Source organism: Astatotilapia calliptera, chromosome 7 (genome assembly GCF_964374335.1).
Source record: "Astatotilapia calliptera chromosome 7, fAstCal68.1, whole genome shotgun sequence".
Taxonomy (NCBI): Eukaryota; Metazoa; Chordata; class Actinopteri; order Cichliformes; family Cichlidae; genus Astatotilapia; species Astatotilapia calliptera.
The window spans coordinates 48,439,409-48,452,784 of record NC_137428.1 but is presented as its reverse complement, the minus strand read 5'-3'; the positions used below and the strand labels follow the sequence as shown (position 1 = coordinate 48,452,784).

The 13,376-nt window shown below is 40.8% G+C and overlaps 1 protein-coding gene across 13 annotated transcripts in view; it reads left to right on the top strand.

Annotated features, from left to right (window-relative positions):
- The window catches only part of LOC113026413 (unconventional myosin-IXAb-like), a 153,062-nt gene that overhangs the window by 37,056 nt on the left and 102,630 nt on the right, over nt 1–13,376 (top strand). For all 13 annotated transcript variants that reach the window (XM_026175180.2, XM_026175186.2, XM_026175185.2 and 10 more), the window contains exon 2: nt 1,998–2,967. In XM_026175180.2, coding sequence (XP_026030965.1) covers nt 2,065–2,967 — 903 coding nt within the window. In that variant the 5' untranslated portion in view covers nt 1,998–2,064. The remainder of the gene's footprint in view (nt 1–1,997; nt 2,968–13,376) is intronic.

The window sequence follows — 13,376 nt, the reverse complement described above, 5'->3', positions numbered from 1 at the left end:
ATTAAATTGACCTGAACGGTGAACTTGCTGGTAAGGAAACGTGTCATGTGAAGAGCCGGGGCTACCTTCTGAACTGAGACGGAGCCTTTAAAGTGACAGCAAAGGGGTTGGTGTCGCTCTCTTGGAGGACATAAAAATGCCAAAATGAGGTTCTAAATCTGGGTGGCCCATCCAAGTAAACTGTGTGTGTGTGGGCAGGAGGGGCTATAGTGAGGAACAGTGTAATTGCATCAACATCCATAAATCAAGCCTTGGATTGCATTTTTGCCATTATTACTCACATCGTTGTGACCACAGTGTCAGGGAACTTTAGTGTTTGTTTGTATATTTGTGTAAAAACACCAGAAATTCCCAAAAGGAAACCAGCACAGCGTACACGCACCGTGATGAATACTGACTCTATTTGCATTTCTGCATAATAGACTTGAAACTTTGACCTTCTACCTATTTGAGCAGCTCATTAGTGTCCCAGCGAGTGATTGCGTCAGTTATCTTAAGTCCCAGGCTCTCTGTCATCTCTGCCTGTCTCTCAGCTCTGCCTCCTCTGCCTTTGCCCTGTCTTTCATCCCTCACAGCTCACTTCTTTGTGTCTTACAGACACTCGGCTGTCTGTTTCCTCCCTGTTTGTCTGTGGGCTGCTGCAGACTCCTGTAGGTGTTCAAGATTACTCCAGACAAGCAAGAGGGAGAGGAAGGCCTGTCTGGAGCGCTCAAAGGGCGAGTGGCTGGCTCATCCTCTCCTCTCCTGTCTTTATCTTTCTGTGTTTGTCGGCCACATACTGTACACATAGCTCAAAGGACAACTAAAGGAAGCTGTGTTGCTAACAGCCGCCCTGACAGACGTTTGACTTTGGCTGTCTGGTGCGTATTTGTTGTATCGTAGAAAAAATAGAGAAGGCATGAGAGAGATGTAGCAGATTAGAAAATTCAACCAAAAAAGAGAAAGTAAAGAATGAAGGAAACATTGAGGTGAACTGGCTCCAGAAAAGAAAAGAATAGTTAGTTAAATTAACCTTGAAGTATTTCAGTGGCTCCATCAAACGGATGCAGTCTGAACACTGTCGAGATTTCTGGCACAACTTCACCTACTTCTCAAGCGATAAAGTCCAAACTAACAACACATGTAGTGTACAGAACAACTTCAGAGTTTGACAGTAAAGCTGTTCCATATATTATAAGTAATGCTGGAGCTTTGATTGCCCAAGGAAAAAGCAGTTACACATTTAAGCAGAGAGGTAAATATAAACCGTTACCATCAGTTAAAAATCAGGTAAAAAATGCTGTATATAAAGAGTTATATTAATCTAGTGCAGCACAGAAGTGCTATAGTCTGTTTCTGATCGTGTCCCAGACACAATATACAGTATTGTTGTTTGTGCAATTGAATTTAAAAGCGGTTTGTCTCCCAAAATCATTAATCGATGGAAGAGCACTTTAAATTTTCAAGTGTGACATTTGAAGTTTGTGTGTGTGAAAGATTGAGAGGGAGAATGGAGTCCTGTGTCCACTATCAACAGGGAAGTGGTGAATTGCACCATTGTGCTCTCATTACAGCCACTTTTGTGTGGAAGGTGGCAGCTGTTAATCTTGGCACACAGCTACAGTACTTGGATTATCACACACACACACACACACACACACACACACACACACACACACAGAGTGTATGTGGCTCTGATAAGCTGTGGCCAGTAGCCTTTAAATTCATGCAGCAGCTACTGTTCCTCATTGTTTTGAATAACTATCAGCCCACTATCAGTTCTCGACTCTCCCTTAGCATCGGGCTCTTGCTCTTCTTTTGTGGCGGCTCTCATAGTGGTTCCCTTTACGATACGAAACAGAAAGCCCATTGAGTCGGACTACTGTGTCGCCCTGACTCTGATGACCCTGTTGTGACTCAATGTACTTGGAAGTGTTTGACGCTGTGAGGGCATGAACTGATGTCTGAAACCAAAAATGTCTTAACCGCCTCCATCTTTCTCTCTCTCCCTCCTCTAGTTGGGATGTCCTGAGTCAGTCCCTTGGTCCCTGAGAGCAGCTTGCTGATGGGACCTGCTGCGCCGCCATGAGCCTACAAGATGGCGGCTGCAGCTACACCGGCAGCGCCAATATGGCCACCATTAGTGGCAGCATGCGGCGGCGCCTGGAGGACCAGGAGTTCACCCTGCGCGTCTATCCGGGCTCCCTGGCTGAGGGCACCATCTACTGCCCCGTCACCGCCCGCAAGAACACCACTGCTGCTGAAGCCATCGAGTGCCTCATCGAACGGTTACACCTGGACCGTACCAAATGCTACGTGTTGGCCGAGGTGAAGGAGTTCGGTGGGGAAGAGTGGATCCTCAATCCCAGCGACTGCCCGGTTCAGCGGATGATGCTGTGGCCAAGAACCGCCCTGGAAAACCGTAGTGGCTTGTGCAGTGGCGAGGATTACCGCTTCCTCCTGCGGGAGAAAAACCTGGATGGATCTATTCATTACGGGGGCAGCCTGCAAATGTGGCTGCGGGTGACTGAGGAACGAAGGCGCATGGTCGAACGGGGTTTCCTCCCCCAGCCTGCAGGGAGCGACCCACCTTGTGACCTGTGTGCTCTCCCGGAGCTAACGGAGCGCGCCCTTTTGGAGAGCCTCCGTGCACGCTTCCGCCAGGAGAAGATCTACACTTATGTTGGGAGTATTCTTATCGTGATTAACCCCTTCCAGTTCCTGCCAATCTATAATCCCAAATATGTCAAAATGTACGACAACCACACGCTGGGGAAGCTGGAGCCCCACATTTATGCTGTGGCAGATGTGGCGTATCATGCCATGTTGCAGCGGCGGAAGAACCAGTGCATAGTGATTTCTGGTGAAAGTGGATCTGGGAAGACCCAAAGCACCAACTTCCTCATCCATCACCTGACAGCTCTCAGCCAGAAGGGCTTTGCCAGTGGGGTGGAGCAGATCATCCTGGGAGCGGGGCCTGTGTTAGAGGTAAGGAACTAAATTAGAAACTAAACTGCGGTTAGCATTTTGCCTTGTGACCAATGGAGGACACATGGGTGTATTTTTAAAATGAACAGTGGCGTTTTTGTGATACCTGACTGTCTGATTTCATTTAAAAGGCACAAAACTTAGTCTAGCAGTCATCTTCCACTGCACAAACTTTACTAAAAAAAGGTAAACAGCATAAAAGATGGATGTAGCTAGCATGATGTCATACATAACTTAGCTAAGTCCTGTTTTGAAGCTTTGAGTTAACCAGTGAAACCACACTAGCTGAGGACTTGTCAATCAGAAGTCATTAGCCAATGAGCATACTATGGATAATCCTCATTTCTCAAATTGGAACATGCAAAATTTGCAAAATTTTGAATATAGTATTTTGGGTCATACTGATTCTATTCAGTATGTCTCTAAAATAAGTGACTGATTCCACTCATCAGGTGGACTTTCAGCTGCCTCTGCAGCGAGTCCCTGCTTTTCCGACTTTACTGTTGGAATGCACTAACTGAGTGAAGTCACTCTAAGTTCCGATATTGGACTTCTGAAATAACTGGAATGCCCCATAAGTCTAAGATGAGTATCTGACGACATGTAAAGTCTGATTTGAAGAGGATTGCTACTCTTTTTGATGACATTTGGTACCACAGCCCTTTGCAGCTTGGCAAATGTTGTGCTCGCTAATAACGTCTGTCTCATTACATGGTTGACTCTGATTGGTTGGTTTGTAGAGTTGTCTGAATCGTGTCGCAGGGTGTGTTTTGTGACCAAGGCTGCAAATCACCCACTGATCCATAGATCTAGACATTCTCTCTGTCTAGATCCCATTTGGGTTTAAGCTTTACTGCATTTACTACGTTTTTTGTCACTATTGTCAACTTCGTGTAAAGCTGTGCAGTTCATTTGGGCATCGAGACTAGAAAGGTTTGATAGTTAGAGCAAGACTCAGACCCAAAATGCTTCAGAAAACATCATAAATGTTCAAGCTGACTTGTTTTCAAGATGAATATGGTTCATATGTTGTTCATTAAGACGCCCTGTGTGTAGAAAGGAAGTGACCAAAATAAAAAGGCCAACGAAATCTGTAGAGAAGTCAGTGGGAATTTTTTTCCCCCCTCTGGTGATGGAATGTCAGCTCATGAGACCAGGCATGAAATGGATTATAGAAATGTCCCTCTGAAGCTGGAATCCCTTAACAGGCAGGAAACCTATATTTAGCAACAGCTTTACCACATATGACTCCTTATACTTAATATTTATTGTGTGACCTAGATATGTTGTTTTTCTGCAGTGTCCAATCTCTGCATTGACAGGAGAACGGGGGGAAAAATAATGGAATGCTGCCTAATCTGCTGTGGATTATAAATCAATAATGGATTATGGATTATGGAATTTCATTGGGAATTCCATGTTTGGTCTGTTCAAGGGCAGCATGTTCTCTTCAGCCTAAACATGACTCTGTGTGGGATATGTGCCCACCCGTAGTTTGTTGTTTGCTGGCAGCCATTTTGTTCCTCAGCTCACAGCTTCCTGTCAGGATGTATGGGGATGTCATGTCAATATGCAGCTGTGCATGTTGACACCACATGCATCCCACGTGCAAGTCTGTACAGTAAAATAAATCTGCTGTACACTCAGTCAGAAATACGGTTTGTCAGCTGGAAATCATGAATCACCTTTAAAGACCCCCACGCTGCCTCTGGGGAAAGAAACCTGTTACTGCAGCTGGTTTGGGGAAAATAAAGGTTTCTGGTATGTGTGAGACGCTCATTCTTGTTCCAAATTTCAGAAAAAAATCTTTGGAGAAACACAGTTTTCATGTACCTTACATGGCTGAGAGGTTTTTGTGCACCAACAGAATGAAGGTTATGTTACACGTGTCAGAAATGCTTTTTTCTTTTTTAGCCACATAGCTGTGGTTCAACACACAACTGCTTTGATCTGCAGGCTGACTGAATACCTGTCAGAGCTCAGTTGCCGGGGGCGACATCACCACAAAAACTGACATGCTCTTTTTGTTTAATAATAACACAGATAGAGGAACATTACAGTACTCTCTGAGGAAGTAGATACTATTTGGCTGCATATGTGCTTTATTATGGAGGCTGTGACTGTGTCCCATGTAATTACTTCCCTATCAATCACCTGTCTGACTGTGGTGTGTCAAAAAAGGTGCGCACTTGGAATGTTTAAAGATTAAAGATTTTACACTAATACACTTTTTTGGCTTAAATACTTCTAAATACTATCGGTGCTTCTGTCTGAACAGCAAGCATGAGTTTTACTGTTGCTACATTATGTTGCTCATAACTCATCTGAGTAAAAAATTAGGTTGAAACAGGTATGAATAGATGCTAAATGTTCATTTTAAATTGTCCTCAGTCCAATCATTGCAACATTTTAAAGATCACATGATATAAAGTAAAATGCTAGCTACCAGAGCTGTCAGCATTTTAGTGTGAACCTACACCTTTACAGTAAAATACTGTAACAACTTTTAACATTCATCCAAGTCAGAGGGTCTGAAACCTATCCTAGTTGTGATAGGCTGAGGCGCCGGTTACACCCTGGACACGTCGCCAGTCTTAAACATATTTAAATAAAGGACGTTGGTAAAACGGTAAAAATATGGTAAAACCCCGGCATCTTTGATCACCAGTAATCAGTCATTTATTTCTGGTATCTTTTTCTTGTCGATGGATTTCAAACGGTAGAAAACAAAAACTCATCAACAGAGGGGCCAGCATCTAAAAACTGTTAAATACCAGCAGCTGTAGTTTGTTGTGTTACCAACAAGATGGCATAAAGATCGTTTTTCTGTCACTTTCAGAACACACAAATTCATGTGGCTATCTAATTTCTTTAATCTGACAGACTCTTGTAAACTGGCGAAATGTCAGATTAAACCAGCCGGATTATGATTAGTGAGCATTTTAGAGATGCTAGTAGGTGGATTTTGTCAGCTAATTTGATGAGCTGCCACTCGTCATCCTCAATATGAGCTCACAGCATTTACATTGGTAGAAGGCCAAAAGACACATAACAGTAACAGGAAAAATAAGAAGAAAAATGTTGAATTTCTCGAGGGGTCACTATAGCTAAACAATGAAAGAGAAGCATGCAGTGTCATTACATGTAAAAAAAGAAACTATGCACTTCATGTAGTGTAAAAGATGAATCGGTAGCAGTTATGTGTCACATGGCATTAAACCACCGTGCAAAGAATAGCTTTTAATGTGTTTAAAATGAGAAAGCAGGAAAACATCGAGTGTTTTCTCCTTTCAATGGGAAGATCGGCGCCTCCCCAATATAAGGAGAAGCAGATTTCTGGGGTAAAAAGTTTACCAGCAGGCAGGGCACAAGAGTGCTTTGGTTCCATTCTTTGGTTTCCACAAGTTGTAATGGCAATTACAGAACCATTTGCTTCGGTCAGATGCTGCTGCTGCACTGAGGCTTTGTGGTGGTTTGAATGTGCCCCTGAGGCAGAGTCAGGCTGAAAATATGAGGTCAGAGAAGCTTATTAGATTGATTTCAAATGCATGCCGGTCCAGATGAACTATTAAAATTCTAGCCACTCTGTTTGGTTCTCAGTAGTTTTATCTCCCTTTTGTTGAACGTCTTCCCTCTTCATGCCTGTAAATTGGATACTGTCTAATACAGTGCATAACTTTTCTAATAAATTACTGCCAGAGCTCAGTCAAAGCTGCCTGTTGTATAGACTGAAAAAATGCTTTGGGACCAATCTGTGACTTTAGCCCAAATAAATCAAATTAATGTGTATTTACCACCCAGCTTCCACATCTACGCATCACATGTTCTGACAGATACATTTACTGACCAGTTAAGTGTTATCCCCACATGCTGGCTGCTGAAGTGCTGACCTCACAATCAGAGCTTGACTAATGGGGGATTTTTAAAGGCTGATGTAATGATGATAACAGGAAGGACAAAAAAGTGATAACCATTAAGGCAATTTTGTGATATCATTATGGAGGAAACAGAGCTGCATTCAAACAGTTTTCAGCTTTTACAGAATTTTTTTATTTTTTTATTTTTTGTCTAATGTGTTTGTAATATCAGCTCACAATTTACAGATAGAGCTGGGCGATAGAACGATAACGATATGTATCGCGATATAACTTTTACTCGATAGAGAAATTAAGCTATCGCGATAGACCTCGCCGCTCTTGTCCTCTTAAAAAAAAAAAAAAAAGGTCAGCCAATCCAAATTAGGTAGCGCAGAGCCGAACCAATCACAGCCGCAGCGTCACGTCGCGTGACTTGTTACGTACAGCACAAGTGCCAAGCCGCACGTGTGTTTGTTTGGGAAGCAGCCAGCGGGTAATGGAGGAAATGAGTGTGCCGACTAGAAAAATCAACCGAGCGTGACCGAAGAGAAAACAGATGATGGTTCCAATGCCGGAGAGATTGTCGAACAGAAGAGCCAAAGAAGTTCCGTAGTGTGAAGGTATTTCGGCTATTTCAAGTCTGACAAAAAACAGAGTAGCGTGCACTGTAAATTGTGCCGAAAGCAAGTCTGGAAATACAATAAACTGGTGCATGCGTCACCAGTTTATTGTGACTGGTGAAATGAATTTCTACAATACTGTTACTGTTAATTCTACTCTCTGCAGTGTTTAAATGCTTACATATACACACAGTTACTGTCCCTCCACACATACGACTCGGTTCTGCTTCTATGCCCCAGCTTTGTTTACTTTTTCCCACCGAGGCTTCTAGACTTCTGATTGGCCAACATTTCTGCACGGTTAGGAATCTAGCGCCACCTGCTGCTTTGGCATGTTCATAGCAGCGTTTTCCTTCATTTCTGCCTTTATGTGTGGACGGGATTATTTTTTAAAACGAAAACGGAAAATCTCAGTTTTCAAAAATACCCGTGTACGTGTGGACGTAGCCTCAGTCTCTGACTGGAAGCGCTAATTCGTCATTCGGCTTTTGTCAGACTAAAGTAACTGTTAAAACTGTTTGAAAAGCTCAGCTATACAACAAGGAGAGATTGAGAATTTCCTTTTAGTTCTCAGTTTATTTGATATTGACAAAAGTTAGTCAGTTTTGTCTGTTCTTCTGTAAAACAAACTAAGATTTGTTTTTAGAATTAATATTTTGTTTCTAAGTGGAATTGACAATTTAGTCTGTTTCGTTTGTTCTATTTTGAAACTTAAACGCTTTAGCGGCTGCCTTTTGTGTAGTTTGCAATATTTGCCTTTATTTATCTGAAAAAGTCTCATGTTCCTTAAGTACATCTACCCTGTTGAACTTATTATGGGAAATAAATATTTAAATAAAAACAAGCTGCTGATTATTTCACATTTTACTTGTGAGCAACGGCACATTTAAATCTTACAAATATAGTTATTTGGCTTATATCGTGATAGATATCGTTATCGACTGAAATGAAAAAAACATATCGTGATATGAAAAAATCTCATATCGCCCAGCTCTATTTACAGATAAAACAAACTGATGTGTAAATCTGTTACTGTTTGTTAAATGTTTTCTTCCTGGATTAAAAGCAAAGCCTATGCAGATGTTTCTTAAAATTTATTCTTTCCAGCATTTGCCAGCAGGGGGCGACTGCTCTGGTTTCAAAAAGAAGTCCGATTGCGAAAAAAAATCTGTGTGAAAGCTGATTTCAGCTCCTTTGATCTGTGACTTCAGTAAACACTGTACTAATAAACTTATGGTTTCAGTTAATGGTTTAAAGTTTTATTTAATACAACATCTTACTCATGTTGCGGTCCCCTTTAGAGTGAAAAATTAAAATAAGGGGGCGCTAGTGAGCCGACATTGGAGTAAGACGTGTTGGACTGGGCTCCCACTTGGCTAGTTTATATTTTAACAATTCCAAGCACCTTTGAAAAGCTTATTTAAACCAACTGTCACTCCCCATTACACCTGTGACCGAAGAAGGAAAAAAATCAAAACAAAACAAAAAAGCATAAACAGTTAGGGAGTGAGATTTAATTACCAGTAATATAAATGATATCTTAACTAAGATTAACGAGTCAAAATCTGGCCTGCGTGTTATTATATAGTTCATCCATTTCTTCCAACGTGATACACACAGGTCCCTCTTTTATTTCACATCCACTGTCATTTTCTCCATCCTGTAAATATCCACTGTGACCTCCATCCACATGTTCATAGTTGGGCTCTCACATGAAAGCCATTTTTTTATGAGGGCTTTTTTGCCTGCCACCAATAAAATATTAAACAAATATTTATCGTTCTTTGTCCATCATTCTGGGATGAGTCCAAAAAATAAAGTTTTTCTTTCTAAAGGCAAATATCTTCCAAATATCCCTTGTATTGCTACATGTGTTCCCTTCCAATAAGCTTTAATAGCATCACAGTCCCAGAAAATATGATAACGATTTGCATCCGTGTTTCCACAATTTCTCCAGCAAACGGGAGGGTTACTGTCATAGTGAGATTTTTGGTAAGGTGCAATAAAATATCTTATCAGGCTTTTCCAATAACAATATGGATAATATGTCCATATTATCCATATTGTTGTCCACTCTTCCTCCGTTATATCTATTGCTCCCTCCATTTCCCATTTAGTTTTAATATATAGGGTCGAGTGTGATTTCATGTTTATTAACCCTTTATACAGGCCTGAGATGATGCCTCTATCTTTAGTTGCGCTGTATGCCCTTTTAAATAAGTGTAACAGCAGTTTGCTTAATTCAGACTTAGATTTTACCTTTTTGCTGACAAAATGCCGCATCTGTAGGTATCTTTAAAAATCCTGTGTTTCTAATGAATATTTTTCTTTAACCTTTTCAAAACGAAGAAGTCTACATTCCTCCATTAGCATGCGCAAAGTCACCAATCCTTTATGCTCTTTTATTATTATTTCCCAAACTAAAAGTCAGCTTGATCCATTTAAATAGTGTTTATTAAATCTTGCGGGCTACTGTCTGCTATAATAGCTTGTAAGGGAATGGAGGTCAGACCCTCCTCAATGCCTTTCCACTGAGCATCATATGAAGGATTACACCAGCATATCATAGGCCTTAATTGTGCTGCCCAATAATAATCCTTGAGAGAAGGAAGGCCCCATCCCCCTTTTCCTTTATCCAGTTGTAAGGTTTTAAATCAAATTCGGAGTCTTTTACCTTGCTATGTATCTTGACAACATTTTATCCCATTCATTAAATTGTTTCTGGCTTATTTCCATTGGCAATGTTTGAAATAAATATAATAATTTGGCAGTATATTCATTTTAATCGAATCTATTCTCAAATATAAACTTAGAAACTGCGAGATCCTTAGGTGTTATAACTCCCAAATATTTTTACTCTGTTTGCCATGCTAAATGATACTTATTTTTAATTTCTTCTGATGGATTATAATTGTATTTAAGCAGTTGTATTTTACTCATCATAACTCGATAATCGACCAAAGTATTCAAATGATTGCATTAATTTAGGTAGAGAGTTTGCTGGTTGACACCAAAATATTAAAATTAGTGCTGTCAGCGTTAATCTTGGTAAAATGATGTTAACGCCATAACCGCATTAACCGCTTGTATGTTTGATTTGTTGTTTGTAACGGTACTTTTATTAAATCTCTTTCAATAAAAGACCTTGATTAAAAAAAATCCAAATGAAGTAGGGCATGTCACACGGTGGGACTACCTTGGGTTGGTAATCTTTACTATCCAAAGAGCTGTTTTTGAGGAAATGTACAACTTTTTTCTTTTTTGGAGTTGAAGTACACAGTTAGAGGAACTTAAGCCTAGACATTTAAGTGTATACATCCATGCTTACCACCAACACTAAGGTTCAGCAAAATTAAGAGGTAGAGCAGACAGAAGCTGTGATACTTTTTCAGCTTTGTTTTTTTTTCTCCCAAATTTGGTGTCTAGGTTAAATTTTTCATTTCAGTTTCCAAATTGTTGAATGTAGAATCAGTGGAAACATGCAAAAGAGCCATATGAAGCTAGAAGATCCTACCTCAACTGATTTTTGGACAGCACAAAAAACGTGACTTTGCTGACCAGAGGCTCACATCACTGTGGCTTCATCTGACTTTTATAAGCAGTCTATAAAAGTGTAATGGTATTTGAATATAAACAACACTATTACCTTGACTTTGTGTGTCAAGACTGAATGCAACGCTTTTTGTTGTATTCCTGTAACACTGTTTAATAAGTCATGCTGACTGTTGGACTATGATGTGATTCTCCCAGACGTTGGGGATTTTCAAATGTATTAAGATGAAAATAACAAAAAATGCATCGAATCAGTTTTTTGGTATTCTTCTGATAAATTCCTTGAAGGCCTTTGATGACATTCGATTCTTTTGTTTGTTTTACATCTAAATTGCCCTGGCAAGGCTAACAAAACACAGTTCTTTGGTACCGTATTTTCCGGACTACAAAGCGCACCCAAATATTAGCCGCACAAGCTAAAATCAGGGGAAAATCCTGTTTTGTACATACATTAGCCACACCTGACTAAAAGCCACAGGTGTTTCAATGTTGACTTATCATATGTAAGAGAATATGCACAAAGGGAATTGTCAGGAAAAAGATGGCTTCTTGGAGACATCCCTTTTTATTAATATTTTGAAAAACAAGTTATGGGTACATATTTGCATAACTTTTTAGGGTACAAGTACAAGTACAAGTAGCGGTAATTACAAGTACGAAACATGTACTGTGCTTCATAAATGAGTAACAAATGTAGTATATAACAATAACCTACAGCACACCAGAACAATTGATTCGGCCTACCTTTTAGGCTCAGGTGCAGTGACACGGCTTTAACAAGAAGAAAAGTCAGTAATTCACCATCTTTCTCTTCTTCCTGCCCACTAAAACCACCAAAGTCCTCTCCTCCAGTGTCTGATACCAACAGGCTCAGGATGGCTTCGTCATCCACTCTCCGCTTCTTTCCTTCGTTGTCACTTTCAAAACCAAAGAAATCCTCGTTGTCAGTGTCAGAGTCGAACACCCTCTGAAGGGCCGTGGCGGTGTCCTCCTCCCCATCATGCAGCAGTCCAGCCCTTCGAAATCCGTTGGTGATCATGGATTTTTTAACACTTTTCCACGCTGTCAGAATCCACTGGTGGAGTTGGGCATAACTTGCTTTTCGCAAGTTTATCGCCGCTCGTCATCCACGCCTCCCACTGAACGCGTAGCGCTACTTTGAAGTTTGTTTTTCGCGCTACTTCGACCGGCACTACGTTGCCTGGCGGACGGACATGTGACCAACATGCCATTCTTGAACCCCAATACTGTGTGTCTGATCACATGCCCTTCCGCCAGGCAACGTAGTGCCGTACAACAGTGGAACAAACAAAACAAATCGTCTTACGATATGACAAAAATCACGGACAATCCATAGAAAAGCCGCACCTGACTAAAAGCCGCATTGTTCAAAGCTTGTGCAAAAAGTAGCGGCTTATAGCCCGACAATTACGGTATTTCTATCTGCCAGTTTGTATACTGTATTGTTGTCACCCACGCTAACTAGATGCATCTACTAAAAATCTCAGGCAAGCATGAATCTTTTTCCTCAGATCAAAGTCAGAGGTCAAGTGTTTTTTGAAGATCTGGTGAACGTGATACTTTAGTAAAGCCTGACACAATAGATGTATCTACTAAAAGTCTCAGATGAGTTTGAATTTTGGTAACATCGGCCCACAAATATGACCCACCAGGCAGGTGCTCTAGAAATTCTGCTTCTATGGTACTTGCGCTAACTAAGGATTCTGCTGCCAGGAGGCTGAGGGCTAGCACAGGTGGCTGCCAGTATCTTCTAAATTGCTTTCATAGTGTGGTGGTTTACACATTTGTCTAACAAGGAGAAGATCCCTGGTTTAATTCATGGAGGTGACACAAATCTGTCAGCAAGGGTTTAAAAATCCGCCAAATCAAACATGCAGAGCTACCTGCTGTGGCGACTGGAAGTTGGTTAGTTTACATCATAATGATTCATTAGATTTTTCTTATAGATTGCCTGAGACGGAGCAATAACGAAAGCAGATGTCCAGATTTTTACATTAATGTCAGGAAGAGGTCTGGAAGAAGAAAGAAAACACTGCAGGATGAGATATCTCTCGCTGGCAGAAGATGCTGCGGTTGGGCCTTGATTTGACAACATTTGTATAAAAGCCCGTAGCCTTAGATAAATCATTCTTTTTTGGATTGGTGTAAGAGGCTTACTGCCAACTGGATGAATGGAGGGAGGGGGGGCAACCTGCAGATGAGTGAAAAATTACTTTTTAAACCTTGTTCCTTATAAATATTTTAAATCAATTATATTAAATCTCAGGCCTTCCCGTGTACGTTTGATTGACAAAATTAAAAGGAGATTTAAATGGAAACACCAGGTGGGCCGTGAAGGATCCAGGCTGGGATTATTTCC